Source organism: Paralichthys olivaceus, chromosome 8 (genome assembly GCF_024713975.1).
Source record: "Paralichthys olivaceus isolate ysfri-2021 chromosome 8, ASM2471397v2, whole genome shotgun sequence".
NCBI lineage: Eukaryota > Metazoa > Chordata > Actinopteri > Pleuronectiformes > Paralichthyidae > Paralichthys > Paralichthys olivaceus.
This window is the reverse complement of record NC_091100.1, coordinates 4820286-4834896: the sequence shown is the minus strand read 5'-3', so window position 1 is coordinate 4834896 and position 14611 is coordinate 4820286. Positions and strand designations below refer to the sequence as shown.

General features: G+C 40.7%; 1 protein-coding gene across 1 annotated transcript; it reads left to right on the top strand.

Annotated features, from left to right (window-relative positions):
* Nucleotides 1–5954: 5954 nt before the first annotated feature.
* parn (poly(A)-specific ribonuclease (deadenylation nuclease)) lies at nucleotides 5955–14372 on the top strand. Its single transcript, XM_020103159.2, has 25 exons — nucleotides 5955–6112; nucleotides 6385–6462; nucleotides 6545–6624; nucleotides 7591–7658; nucleotides 8068–8149; nucleotides 8245–8305; nucleotides 8962–9130; nucleotides 9483–9545; nucleotides 9650–9688; nucleotides 9768–9810; nucleotides 9905–10042; nucleotides 10132–10209; nucleotides 10349–10392; nucleotides 10502–10544; nucleotides 10695–10770; nucleotides 10855–10965; nucleotides 11060–11129; nucleotides 11214–11269; nucleotides 11383–11469; nucleotides 11548–11622; nucleotides 11720–11888; nucleotides 12003–12130; nucleotides 12449–12515; nucleotides 12600–12757; nucleotides 13413–14372. The coding sequence occupies exons 1-25, from the start codon at nucleotides 6094–6096 to the stop codon at nucleotides 13457–13459; spliced, it is 2049 nt and encodes a 682-aa protein (XP_019958718.1). The 5' UTR covers nucleotides 5955–6093; the 3' UTR covers nucleotides 13460–14372.
* The last annotated feature ends 239 nt before the right edge of the window (nucleotides 14373–14611 follow it).

Below are 14611 nucleotides of genomic sequence, written 5' to 3'. Positions count from 1 at the left end.
AAGTCATGTTGTCAATATAACAGTGTACTCTGGAGGGATGTTCGGATGTAAAGTATGGCTAAAGTTTTGAGGACAATTATTGTAAATTGGAAGTTACACCTTAGTGCATGTGGGAGATTGGACAAGATTCACATTTACGCTTTTACTGTTCGTACTGTAATTTGTTGACAGACCGTGTCACTGCGATACAGAAAGGAAAAGACAGAAACAAACAGAAACAAAGAAGAAATGTGAACATAGGACAATCTCCTTAGGGAAAACTATACATGCAGTGCTGTAGGATTTACAGTGCAGCCTTCCTACACCTCCTGACGTGCCTGGAAGCAATTTACCAATTCAGGACAGATTTAGAAAAAAAAATCTAATGGAAATGTATAGAAATATAGAAAGATGCGTGACATATTATGACAACTTGTTCAACCTTTTTTCATGTAAAGACTTTAGCGATGAACTAATGCCTAAATGTTGTGTGGGGGGGGTGAGACTATTCAACAGAGACCCATTATAATACATTTTGACCAACAATAATGTAGGAAACAGCAGAGAACTGTACATTATAATTTGTATGGATGTACCAAAGCATTTGCAACTTGTTCAAAGAAATGAGAAACTGCTTTTTTGATGTGCACAAGAGACACAATGATGTGAAGACTGAACAAGTAGGTTCGAGAATCTCTTAAAAACTAAAAAGACCATTGAAGAAGTTTAGGGATGTTTTTTTTAAATATATTTTTTAAAACCACAGTGCGGCTGTAAAAGTGGGTTATCATCAGTAATTATCAAGTCATATCAAAGAATATAGGAACAAATCTCTAATTGGGTGAGTGAGAGAGTAATTGATTCAATTTGTTGGACATGACAGAAGAATCCAGATCCTTCATGACAAGTAAAAGTTGTACATTCAAGCGCAGGTTTTTCAAGTAAGCGCCTTTGACTCTGAATTCTGAGAGGAAATGTTCGGGTGAAACAGCTGACAACTCAGTCAGAATCTGTCAGAAATCAAAAAATGGTTGCAACATCTGTTTTAATCTTTAACAATGCAATGCAACATGTTTTTATATCCAATTTAAATCTCACAAGTAACTACAGTTGTCAAATAAATGTACAGTAAAAGCCAAAAGAGATAAACTGGAAAGAAATCCTGTCTTTCCTGATAAAAGTTGTTGCGCTGCAGCAAATAGAAACAGGCAGCAGGGGAAGAATAGCTTGATGATGGGATGTCTGAAGTATTTTAAATTGATGTTTCTCACATTAGATTTCTCTATCGATCACATCACATTGATGGAGACAGAAACTGTATTATTTGATTTAAAGACTTGAATGTAGATTTGAGTGAATTCTACTATCCCGGTGTAGGTGATATGCTTTCAGTTGCTTGTTCAAACAAGTCCACATAAAAAAAAAAATTCTGGCTGAAGTGTTGCACGTTCCAAAAACGTCAATACAAAATTTCAACTCATCTATTTTCTAAAGTACTCATCCTGTTGAGCAACCTATCGATCGAATTTTGGGTATTTTGATCAGAATATGCCAATTAAGACAAAAAAGCAGAGCTCTGGACACTGTGGTTCACTGTATCAGCAGATTTGTAGTAACTTGACTAATCTTCAGTGTTAAGGACATTTTTAATTGCGATAAGAAACAAATCTTACATCCTTATCTATATGTCTCTGTAGTGGGACTGTTTGTCACACACCTCAAACATGGGGCGAATTAATATTCCATCACAGCAAAGGCTGGTTGGATGTGGGACTCGAAGGAAAATACGTTGAAGCCGTCAATATACATTGACAGTGAGTGACAGATGTGAGGATACACACACTCTGCACAAAGCTTAGTTTTGCCCCGAGGCCCCTCAGTGGGTTAATCCTGCCGGGAGTTTGATAAGTTAATGTTGGCAACTACAAAACACACATGATGTTACTTGACATATTATGTGCTCATATATACTGTAGAGGCACTGGCCTTAATTTAGAAATGTCAAAGTTGGTGTTGTTTCATCGTCAAGGTTCGAATGCTGCCACGAGACTGCATCAGTTCATGAGGATGTTTATTGTGTGTCACTCGTCATCACATGGTTTCATCTCCCCATCGCCCTGATGTCACGTTAAAGGGTCCTTTCACGTGTTTGGAAATCTGGCTCATCGCTGGTGAAATTCAAATGCGTTTAAAACTTTTTCGGATAATTCTGTTTAATTCTTGACTGGATATCTTCAGATCCTTTGGCAACATGCTGACAACCCTGAGCTGGGGACAGTAATGTGACCAAGCTACATGATCTGTGACTATGTATCCTGGAACAGAGAAGCGATAGTGGTTATTTGACTATTTGACAAAATCCACAGTTCTCATTCTGCATAAAACAAATACTTTCACAACTTAGCTGAAGTTAATATGAGGCTTCAGCAAACTCGGCTAAGTGGGTGACTTCCAGATGTAGTGTTTGTAATGTGAAATTCACTTTGTATTTCCTCGGAAAGTGTTTTCATGCCGAGTTCGTGACACAGAAAAGTCTCATTTAAAATAACTATACTTATATTCAAAATAACTTTTAGCTCAGAAATTTATGTGCTAGTATGAACAGGAGAAATTACAGAGACGAAAAACTAGTTCAGTGTACTCAAGACCATTGTGACAAAGAAATGTAACTGAGGCTTGATATTTTACAGTTTAACCATAGACTTTGTTATAAATAAGCATACGTGTAAAGTAAACACAATTAAAACCACATAGTAACTATTAACATCAATACAAATATTCTCTGCACTGTTCGTTCTGTAAAATAAAAGATTTCCTGTGTGGTAAAAATTGTATTTTGTGTAGTCATTTATTATTTTATCAATATTTTAAATTTTACTGCTCAACATAGAAAAAAAGAGATTTCACACGTCCAGCTTCGCTGAGATTTATATGAAGCAGGTTGAGTCAAGCGAGAGCAAATATGTCATCACTTACTCACTGACCACAACAGCTCACAGATGTCTGCAGGTGAAAATAATGGGGAAGAAAACCTTTCAGAGTGTGTATATATATATATTGTGTATATATGCATACGTTTTTTCTCAGAAATGTTCACGTTTAGCTCAGCAGTTGGAGGTGACATTTCTGCTCACAGCTGTGACGGACATTAAAGCCCCATAACGTCAAATCAAAGTTTGAGTAATCACAGGGTTTTCAACGTTCTGCTGCAAAGTGTGTGGGAGAAGAGCAGTAAATCAGAAATGACAGCGTAAAGGTCAGTCAAAAATAATAATAATAATAATAGATCCATTGTGATTCCGTTGAGGTTCAATGCACTTTAACACAACCACACACGCTGTCTCCCACTCATCAAGCACATTTAATTAAATCCGGTTAATTTGCCCTGTCTGTTGTGTTAGCGTTTAATTTGTCAGCCTGATCTATTTCTACTTCCACAGAGGTATGATCAGGAAATCTAGAGCAGCATCAACTCTTCCAGTGCCCTGAATTCCATAAAAACCCTGCGGAACCTCATTGGAGCAGCAGGGAAACATGAACTCATCCCAGAGTTATCGCAGTAGTCGTTCTGAAGGAGAAGAACTCCTGCAAAATCAGAACGTTCGGGAGTTTTGGCTTGTGTGCAAAGATTTTCAATATATGTAAAACATTTGAAAATGATTTGATAACAGTGATAGAGTACCAGAGGGCATGTTGTGTGGCAGGACCTCGAAAACGTATATGACTGGACAATGTAGGATGGAACCACGGGCGAGATTCAGTTTCCTAAACAGAGCAACATACTTCAAACCTCCACTGGTGGTTTGGCAAAAAAGAAGCCGCTCCCTTAGCCATCACCTCTTGTCTCCAGCACATTCTGTCAGGACGTAGGACAACGTTGTCCCAGGAGCACTGCAGATGGTGAATTGACGTCATGCCAAGAAAACTGGCTCAAGTGATTGAGACATGTTGGAGATAGAGTCGACCTTTGTCGTAAGCCAAGCCCCTCACCCGCTTCACCAGGTCTGCACAGGCCTGAGAGTTTCAGCAGGACGTCTCACACCCAGGAAAAGGTGAAATTTGGGAGTAAACAAGGCAGCTCCAGTTGCAGCTCCAGTTCCCCAGGGAAATAACCTCTACATGACTCCGGCCCCACGTGTGTGATGTTATCCATTGCTGCCAAGAGCGTCCTATAGCAGTCCTATAAGAGTCCGTCCTATATGCTGATTTAGCAGTCAGCACTCACATGTAAGGAGGTTGGCTGGAGGGCTTTCATTCTCCTATAGTGGAGGTGGGTGCCGGGGCTTCATCAGCATGGGTGTCACAGGGGCAAAGCATCATTCATCCACCCATCTGTTCTTTGAGGGCCACAGGGGAAGCTGGAGCCGATCCGAGCCTAAGCGAGAGGCAGGGTAAATCCTGGACAGATCGCATGTGCATCACAGGGAACAACATACAAACAACCGTTCACTCTCACGTTCAAACCTCCGGTCAAAACCCCAGAATGCATGTCTGTGGACTGAGGGAGGAAGCCAGAGTACCTGAAGAAATCAAAAAGCCACAATAGATCTGAGTGAGGAGGCTGCAAAGGGCTGTGGCTGAGGAGGAAGCTGAGGAAACAGCATGGGGGGGTACTCCCCAGCCACCCAGAGATAGATTGAGGTTAAAGGAGCAAAACATCTCTTTGACTGGAGGTGCCCAGCTGATGACCCATGTGATGAGCCACAGTTACCTGTTTCTTTGTTTCTTGGAGAATAAACATCAACCTGTACATCAGTTGCTCATCAGCCTAATGTTTGGTTCATCTTTCTTTCTTTTCTTAATATCAGGACTTTGATCTTAGATGCAATTTGTATAATTAGAGAAATACATAAGAAGAAGAAGAAAAGAAAAGAAGAAGAACCTATAAGTGAATGTATAATATCATAAGATTATAGTGAGGAAACGGCACAACTCTTTGAATATTAATAATAAACAACTATATCTGACAGTAAGATAATGAAGATCTCTGTTGTGTGCTTGAAAACCTGATTTCTATATTTGTTAAGGTTGCGTCAAAAAATATACAATTCTACAGTTTTACATCCCTGGAGAAAACATTAAAAGATGAAGTCTGCTTTTCTTCTACATTAAAGAGAAATCCTGTCTTGTAGAAACTTTTTTTTTTTTGGAAATGTCATCTTTGCATTTCAATGGAGAGAACACATCATCCCCTTTTTCACTGTGAAGACATTTTCCCCCAACAGAGACTTGTTTTTTTTAATATTCATCCCTCAATTCAAAGAGTAGATAATAATTGCATGAACTGCTCAGTCTCAGTTAAAACCAAGTTGCACCGCCAGAATGACTCAGAGACATTTTCCACCGCATCTTGAATTTAAACTCTGAAATAAACACGTTCCAGCTCTTGTGCATGCAACACAACAAATACGTTCGTGTCCTCCTGAAGAAAAGCAAAGGCAATGAACAAATCACTGTATTAATATTTCTATTTTAGTCTCAAACCATTTTCCTGGATTTCTATTTGTGACCATCATTCTTTAGTTTCTCTGCACAATTTCACATTAAATCTGCATTTTGGGAAATTGAAAAAAAAAACAAAAAAAAAACAATTTAAATATAAAATAACCTATTTTATGATGCAATGTTAATAAATGACATCTTAAATAATCAATTAATAATTTACAATCGGGAGTAAATCATTTTACTAGCATTGAATAACTGATTTTAAACTATTTTATTTAACATTAAATAACTGATTTTAAACTAATTTATTTAACATTGAATAACTGATTTTAAACTAATTTATTTAACATTGAATAACTGATTTTAAACTAATTTATTTAACATTAAATAACTGATTTTAAACTAATTTATTTAACATTGAATAACTGATTTTAAACTAATTTATTTAACATTGAATAACTGATTTTAAACTATTTTATTTAACATTGAATAACTGATTTTAGATCAACTGTTTTTTTGAACGCGGTACAACCATCGTGCACTTTGTATAAATACACGGAGCCTCTCGGTGGCGGCTGCGGCCCGGAAGTGTTTGTGAGTCCATTAAAAGCCAGTGGACGGAGGCTAACTTTAGCGTTAGCTGTCAGCCGGGTTCAGTCATTGTGCAGGATGGAGCTGACACGGAAGAGTGAGTAGACGGACACGTGTCCCTCTCGGGGTTTATTCGGTTTGTCTTAGACACGGTGGAAATGATCACCGCCGGCAGCGGCATGTCGTGTTCCCGCAGAGGCGACGGCTCTGCGCGGCTTCTTTTAGCTAGCTAGCTAAGCTAACGGGCTAGCTAACGGGCTAGCGAGCTGCGGTGGGGGGGATGTCTGTGTTGCTGCTCTGCGGGTTAAGCACGATGTCCGCATCTCGGCGACATTTAACCCCGCTGTGATTTTTTTCACTTCTCCGCAGACTACAAGGGGTGTTTGAAGACGGTGTACAGCGCCATAGAGGAGGCGGACTTTCTCGCCATCGATGGAGAGTTTTCAGGTAAGCGTCGCGGAGCTCGGTTCGCCGATGGACGTGACGGTTGAAACCGCGAAATGTGACATGTGCGACTTGTGTTTTTCAGGGATAAGCGACGGTCCCAATGTCAGTGCACTGACCAACGGACTGGACACGCCGGAGGAGCGGTACACCAAGCTCAAAAAGGTCAGCAGAGCTGGATGATGATGATGATGATGGTGGTGATGTCTGCTCAGTTTCATTCCCACAAGTCACAGGTGCAGTTCAAGTGTGCAGCATGCATCACCCTGTTCACAGGGACCCTCAACTCTCAATACCTCCAGAGAAAACTTTTTATAGATTAACCCCAGGAGGAGCACCAGAGGAAGGGAGCTACTTTGTGGTTGGTGTTACACGGATATCCATCCCGTGTTATCCCATTACAAGTGTTAAGTACAGGTCTGAACGCACCCAGATGTGACCTGAGAGGTAATCACTAAATCAGATTCAGAGTTGGTCCATGGCTCATGTGGTCAGGTTCTTTTTTTATTTTAATTTTTTTACAATGTGTGAATGCAAATGCGTCCCAGGCCACATATGAAGGAGCAGCACCTCAGCTGACATCCTCTGACCCACAGTTTAACAATGAACGAAACATGTTGTTACGGTTCTCAGAGTTCATGCGTTGATTTGTTTCACCATCACAACATCAACACATACATTGTTAAAATCTTTCTTCATAGCACAGCTGCAGAACGTTCATATACTGCTCCTGACTCCTCTCTCTCTCTCGCTCACTGTTTTGGCAACACGGAAATGATGGGTGTGATTATTTGCATATAGAGCAGGGAAGTGAGATTGGAGGAAGTATTTTCATTTCAGGTGTAAACACACATCCTTAATGCTGTCGGATCTAGACAGGTCTGAACATGGCCTATGATCAAGAAACGTCCAGGTGCAGATAGGATGTCCACTCTACATGAAGACCTGGAAAGAACAGATCACACCACACTAGGACAAATGAACTCAGGGAGAGGGGACAGGGACAAGTGTCCACATTAGGAGGAGGAGGCTGAGTCTCCTGCACACAGATCCTGTGCATCCCTCCACAGTTTGGTGGCGGTCTGTTTGTTTATCTAATTAAACTTCTTTTCTTTTTTTTATTTCCACCAGCACTCCATGGACTTCCTGCTGTTCCAGTTTGGATTATGTACATTCAAGTACGACCAAGCCAAGTCAAAGTGAGTGATATCTGCCGATCAATTGCAGAATTTTAAATCTGACTGTGGTTTCTTGGACAAATTTGAAGTACTTTCTCCCAAAGGACTCCCGACAGTCAGCTGCTCATATTTAAATCTTATTCGTGACATCAGAAAAATTTTGCTTCGTAAGTACTGAAATGAGCCCAACTCATGGAGAATCCTTTCTGGGACAATTTTAGACTCATTAACTGGACAAAATAAACAATTACTCCTTGTTCCTTCTCCTGGATTTATCAATGCAGGAGTGTCACGTGGGCCAATGCCTCAGAGCATTGAGTTATCCCACATTTTATTTTTAAGTATTTGCAAAGATATTTGTCTACTAAGTTCTAATGATGGAAGTGATCCCAGCTTTTTACCTCTGTTTCCTCTCATCTCTTCTCTCTAGGTATATCATAAAGCCTTTTAATTTCTATGTATTCCCGAAACCATTCAACAGGACGTCCCCCGACATAAAGTTCATCTGTCAAGTAAGTCACTGTTGAAACAGCAAGATGGTTTATATCCGTTCCTGCTTGGTCGGCCTTGAAAATCTTATTTCAGTGTCGGTTGTTTTCTTTTCCAGAGTTCCAGCATCGACTTTCTGGCCAGTCAGGGATTTGACTTCAACAAGGTGTTCTGTCATGGTGAGTGCAGCACAGAATGACAGTGAAATGTACTTTTTGTTTCATGATGCTTAGTGCTGGGCATCTATTCCCATTATCTGACCACTAACTGATTTATCAAAAGGATCTACGTAACTACATAAACTGTTAGTGAATGCTTGGTCTGTTTCTTCATGGGTTTCGATATCAAACCATTTCAAATTAAAATCATGTTCATTTGTGGTTCATTCATGCTAAGTGTTGATTATCAGACCACTTTCAAACCAAATCCCAAAGTGTGAGAGGTTTACAAAATAATGTCAATGCTACAGATTGAGTCGGACATAAATTATACACACACACACTACATTTCCAATTCACCTCAAGCTTGTGCTTCAAAATGTGTAAGCCCTCTCAGCCATGACTTAATCCATAGTTGTTTTTTTCGCTGTACAACCGAACACGGTCCTCCTCCTTGTTTGTTTTGCTTCTTAGCAGAGCCTGCAAGATCATTGATTCTCTGATTTACTTGTATCTACCTTTTCCCCATGTTGCAAATGTTGTTGAAGACGTGCCACATCACTGAATCAAAATGTTTTAATGTGATAAATGCAATAATAAAAGAAACAGTTTGTGTAGAGCAACTACAGAAAGTCATGCACACAGAAGTAAAATTCAGATCTTTGTGATTTTCAAAGGAATCCCATACTTAAACCAAGAGGAGGAAGCCCAGCTGAGGGAGCAGACAGAGGACAGGAGGAATCAACACGCTAATGGCCTCGGGACACCGTCCTACATCTCCCCATCGTCCTCCAAAGGCCCCGCACATGTACCTGATGAACATAAAGACTTCATCAACAGGGTGGTGTAAGTGTTACGGCACATGTGGTGCAGCCCAGATTTCAGGTGTGAGTGAAACGTCTTCACTTCAGGCCATGTGGTGGCTCCTGTTTCACACTGAGGACCTAGATTAAATGACCTGTTTTTCTTTCCTTGGGGGTAAAATGAGCACGACCCAGAAACAATGCCCCAGAATTCCTCAGTAGTAGTATTCCTTAGTATATGAAAGAACATTAAGACTCCTGTTTTTACAAAGCCACTGCAGTGACAGTGACTCAAAAATGTGATTACAAACGAGTATATTAAATTTACTAATTCCAAACCTTCAAAACAAATGCAGCAAAATTATGTTTTGATTGTTTCCGCTTCATTTTTCCAGAGAGAAAGTTGAGGCCCTCTTCACCAACTCAGAGAAGTCCGTTAACTTGGAGCCATGCACAGGGTAAACGACAGCTTCTCTCAAAATGCCCCATCTACGCTGTTTGTATTTACCATGTTCAGTTTGTATTTGAATCCCTGCTCACTATATTTATATTTCCTTGCCAGGTTTCAGAGAAAGCTGATATACCAGACCCTGAACTGGAAGTGAGTCTCACAAACCTATTCACTGTTGTTGATGTGTGTGTGTGTTTGTCGTAGATTAACGTTATTCTCGCTCTCGCAGGTTTCCCAAGGGGCTTCATGTGGAAACCGTGGAAACCGAAAAGGTTAAATCATTTCTTAATTAAAATGGTCTCGCCTCCTGTTTTGTTTTTAATTTGCGTTGTATAGAATGGTGCATTGCAATTTGTTGGTTTGCAGAAAGAGCGATTCATCCAGGTCTGCAGAGTAGATGAAGAGGAGAGGAAGAGGAGGGAGCAGCAGAAACTGGAGAGGGAGCAGGAGGAGCTAAACGATGCTGTTGGATTCTCCAGGGTCATCCACGCCATCTCTAAATCTGTGAGTCGCCTCTTTGAATGACAGTTCTTTTTAAATATGTTTGGCTTTGGTGTGAACCGTACCTGTGACCCCTCTCCTCTGATTCACAGGGTAAACTCGTGGTTGGCCACAACATGCTCTTGGATGTGATGCACACCATCCACCAGTTCTACTGCCCTCTTCCAGAGGTACCTACTCCAGATGGACATTTTAAAATGAGCTTTTACCAGCTGCCTAATCTTCAGCCTCTTTTGCTTCACAAAAATAGCAGTTTAAAGCTAAGTAATGTCATTCATGCATAATTTATACCAGTACTCCTTTCTGCAGGATCTTCAAGACTTTAAAGAGGTCACAATGTGCGTCTTCCCAAGGTAACTCATCGCTCTACTGCTAAATTCATTTTTGTATCCTCTTAACAGTAAAAAGCTCTTTGCTTTATTGTTGTTAATGTGTTCTTCTATCCTGCCCGTTGACTTGCAGACTAATGGACACAAAGTTGATGGCTTCTACTCAACCTTTTAAGGTAGACATTAAAACTCACATTTTTCAAAATTATCTTTAACTGCTCAGGATGTAAGTAACTTATTAAAACCCATTTGAATGAACTGGTTTGATTGTGACCTGGTGAATCCATCCAGATTTCTTTCATGAGTTTTTAAATGTGGTGTTGCAGGATCTGATCACTAACACGTCTCTGGCAGAGCTGGAGAAGCAGCTGAAGGAGACCCCCTTCAAGTCACCACAAGTTGGTGAGAAAACTTTATTTTTTTTAAAAAACTTATTCCTGCAATAATATGCTGCTGACACTTTTTTCTTCTCCGTACCTGTTCCAGAAACTGCAGAGGGGTACCCCAGTTACGACACAGCCCAGGAGCAGCTCCACGAGGCCGGGTATGACGCCTACATCACTGGCCTCTGTTTCGTCTCCATGGCCAACTACCTGGGTAACACGCACGATCTCACTGGTCCTGCTTGACAATATAAATATATCTAAATTCACATGGCTCAGCTGATCTGCTCAACACTCTTTCTTTTCAGGCTCTTTCTTGACTCCACCCAAAGCTCACATCTCAGCTCGATCCAAACTCATTGAGCCATTCCACAACAAGTAAGAGATGCGCTCAAATGGATTTTTGTGAACTGTGTGAAAATTCAAGAGAGGTGTCTAATATTTCCACTTCCTGTCCTTTAGGCTTTTCTTGATGAGGATAATAGATATTCCCTACCTCAACATCACAGGACCAGATTGTGAGTAAAATATTCATAGCATTGAATGTCAACATTTGTTTTGATTCACTTAACGAAGCTTTCATACAGTCATTGTTATCTCTCACCCTTCACTGTATTTTCTGCTCTTACAGTGCAGCCTAAAAGAGACCATGTCCTCCACGTCACCTTCCCAAAAGAATGGAAGACTAGTGACCTCTACCAGCTCTTTAGTGCCTTTGGTAAATCTTTTTATTCTGCTTGTTAACAGGGATGAGCCTGAATTTATCACTCACTTTCTCTTTCTTCAATCTGCTCAGGGAACATCCAGGTTTCATGGATAGATGACACATCGGCGTTTGTGTCCCTCAGTCAAACGGACCAGGTACAGATCGGTGAGTTTTGACGGCCTTCCTCCGCACCAGACGGGACACGCACCATCCTCACGAAAACACGATGAAACAACCTGATCGACTTCCTCTTGTCCCACAGCTATGAACACCAGTCGCTATGCAGAGAGTTACAGGATCCAGACGTATGCCGAGTACATCCAGGGGAAGGAGAAGGACAAGGTCAGGCAAAGCAGCAGAACCTGGGGCGACGACAGCTGGGTGAAACCTCACTATACCTCATCCACTACTTGTGGTTTCGGATATTCCAGGTATGTATCACAACTGTCGACGACATTTATTTTCAGCATAATATTCAGTGTGTTTCCCTGTTGCCTTAGATTTCCTGCAGGTAACTTATACTCTGCTCTATTGTTTTATTCCAGGGGTTTGCGGAAACGCAGCATCAGTCCGGTTCATGGAGAGCCAGGGATCGGAGATCTTCTAATTACAGACGGCTGGAGTCACTATTCATACCCGGATAGCATGGGCAGCAAGAAGATGAAAACTGATGGTGTGTGAACACATGCATGCATATATACTTTCCTGCTGCAGACACGCAGGTCACCCTCAGGAAAGTACTTAGCAGGGATTCAGTGTCCCCTGAGGACGAGGGCAGGGAGGCGTCTTTGAATAACCAGAATTTGAAGTTTTATTTATGACCACCTGCTCCAGACCAGACAGAGCCGGTGTGTTCTGGATTGACATTGTTTCCACACACATATTTGGGGATTTCAGTGATGCATCTTGGGTTTTATTTTCAATCTCATCTTAATATAAGACTTCTGCAAACAGGCTCTCATGCACCAGTTGTTGTTGTTGTGCTCCCTAGATGCAAGTGGACAGGCAAATGCTGACGCCGTTGAGAGCAAGACATCAGAGGGGTGGCTGAAGACGACGTAAGTGAAAACAGAGCTGATTGTTTTACTCTGTTCCTGTTTGCTGTGATTTTTAAACCTCTTCATGGCGGCTGTGCCCTGCAGAGATGCAGCCGATTTAGCAGAGTTCAGTCCTGTCCCCGATGAGGAGGAGGGAAATCCTGAGGGCACCGATCCAGCCAATAATGCTGAGGGGACGGTCACCTGGCAACAAGCCCCGGCAGCTAATGCAAGGAAAGGTCAAAAGAAAAAGAAGGCTGAAGGTATGTTTGTTCCCCATAATCATTACATTTAGATTTATTATTTATTCCTTTATATTTTTCCCTTCACCAACAAAAGCACAAGCCAATTTTGTACAACCAGAATATTTTGATTGTTTGATAACTTGGTCGTGAAATTATACAAACACAAAGTTTTCCCCTAACACAGTTATGGGACTCTGTATTGAGCCATGTTCCGACATGAACACTTTTCTGGACAGTTTCACATTTGAAGAATGTCTTGGTCAGACTCACAACAACTAGAAAATGTCCGGAGCGTTCAGGAGAGGGGAGGCAGCTGGCAGGAATAGATCTGGAAAATGTCTGCGGTACAGTTTATATGTGAAAGGAGCCTTGTTCAGGCAGCATCAAACTTTAATTGATCACCAGCATGATTATAAATAATCCTGAATGTCTGAACCAGATTTATTGGCAGTAGAGTTTGGTGGTGGTGTAACAGGAAAAGTCAGGGGGTCACCAAATATTTTATACAGACATCAATTGAATCCTTATCTCATGACAATCTGGCAGATAGATATTTAATCTGAACCAAAGCGTTGGAATGATAAATGACATAGATTGCACAGCACTTGTTAATAAATGTATCTGAGATATGTTTTTTTTTCTTGTTATCTGAAAACATCTCCCTCCTTTACAGCGGCTGAATCTTCAACTTCGCTGTTTGACGTCCCAGATGTCTGGTAGCGAGAGGTGAGGAGCGGAGCAGCCATGCTCCAGCACTGGGCTCCTCCTCAGGCTTCTCCTAAGCACTTGAGTCACTCTCCTGGAAGGTCGTAAGTCACCGGGAGTGGCCCTAAATTCATTTGTTCACTCAGAAGCTGCGGATAACGGTTCCAAAGCCACCAGCCTATCTTGATTTGACTGGACTACTTAAAAGAGAAAACACAAGCCATAACAACGACAGCTGCCATATTTTGATCTTACACCAGAGGAGCAGGCAACTCTTCCGGATAAACACACAAATGAACCACATCTTAAAAAGCTTAAATACAGAAATGTTCATTTATCTTCCGCTCAGTCCAGAGTGCCACCACAGCCGAGCGTTCACTTTGTATTCATTCATGAGTTTTAACGACGAATCACCTCTATTCAGTCTTATATTTTGTGAGTTTGTGCACGTGAGGGAGATGTACCTTTCTCTAGTCTCTGTATCCCTGTGAATACATTTCATGAATTGAAAGCTAAAATACCACTTGACATGTCCTGTAGTTTCCAATGTCGGGTTTATGTAGTATTTTAATACAGTAAAATATTCTTTTCCCCCTTTTAAAATAAAAAAAAAAAGAAAGTTGTAAGTTCTGTCAACTGCCCAGTTTTATCAGACATGTATAAGCTTCTCAATGATAATGTGATATTTATTATTGGTGGCAGTTTGACCCTTCATGAGGTGCTTGTTGTTTTGTACAGAATTGTTTTCTTTACCTTTTTTTGTGTTGAATGTTTTGTAACAGTGTCAATTTGCAACAATGTCTGTAAGTATGTTCTAATGCAAAAGGTGTGAACGTTAAAGAGACGTACACATTTTTGTATAAGATCATTTAAAAATCCTTAAATATTTCCTTGGAAAGGGGAAAAAATTAAAGAATGTTTCTTAGTATTTCTGTGTCCGTATCGTGTGTACTCTAACTGATCTGATTTCCAGGTTAGTTTTTTGAAATAGATGTACTGAAAAATTTGAAATGGATTTGCAAAAAGGTGAAGGAAGCATGAATCAAAAGTGATGTTGGTTGATCATATATTTCATTTTACTCATTCAAAATAATGCAGCTCTAAAACATTAGTTGTGCCTCCACAGGTTTTCTATCTTGAGGGAATTTCCCCAAATGTAAAGCTAAA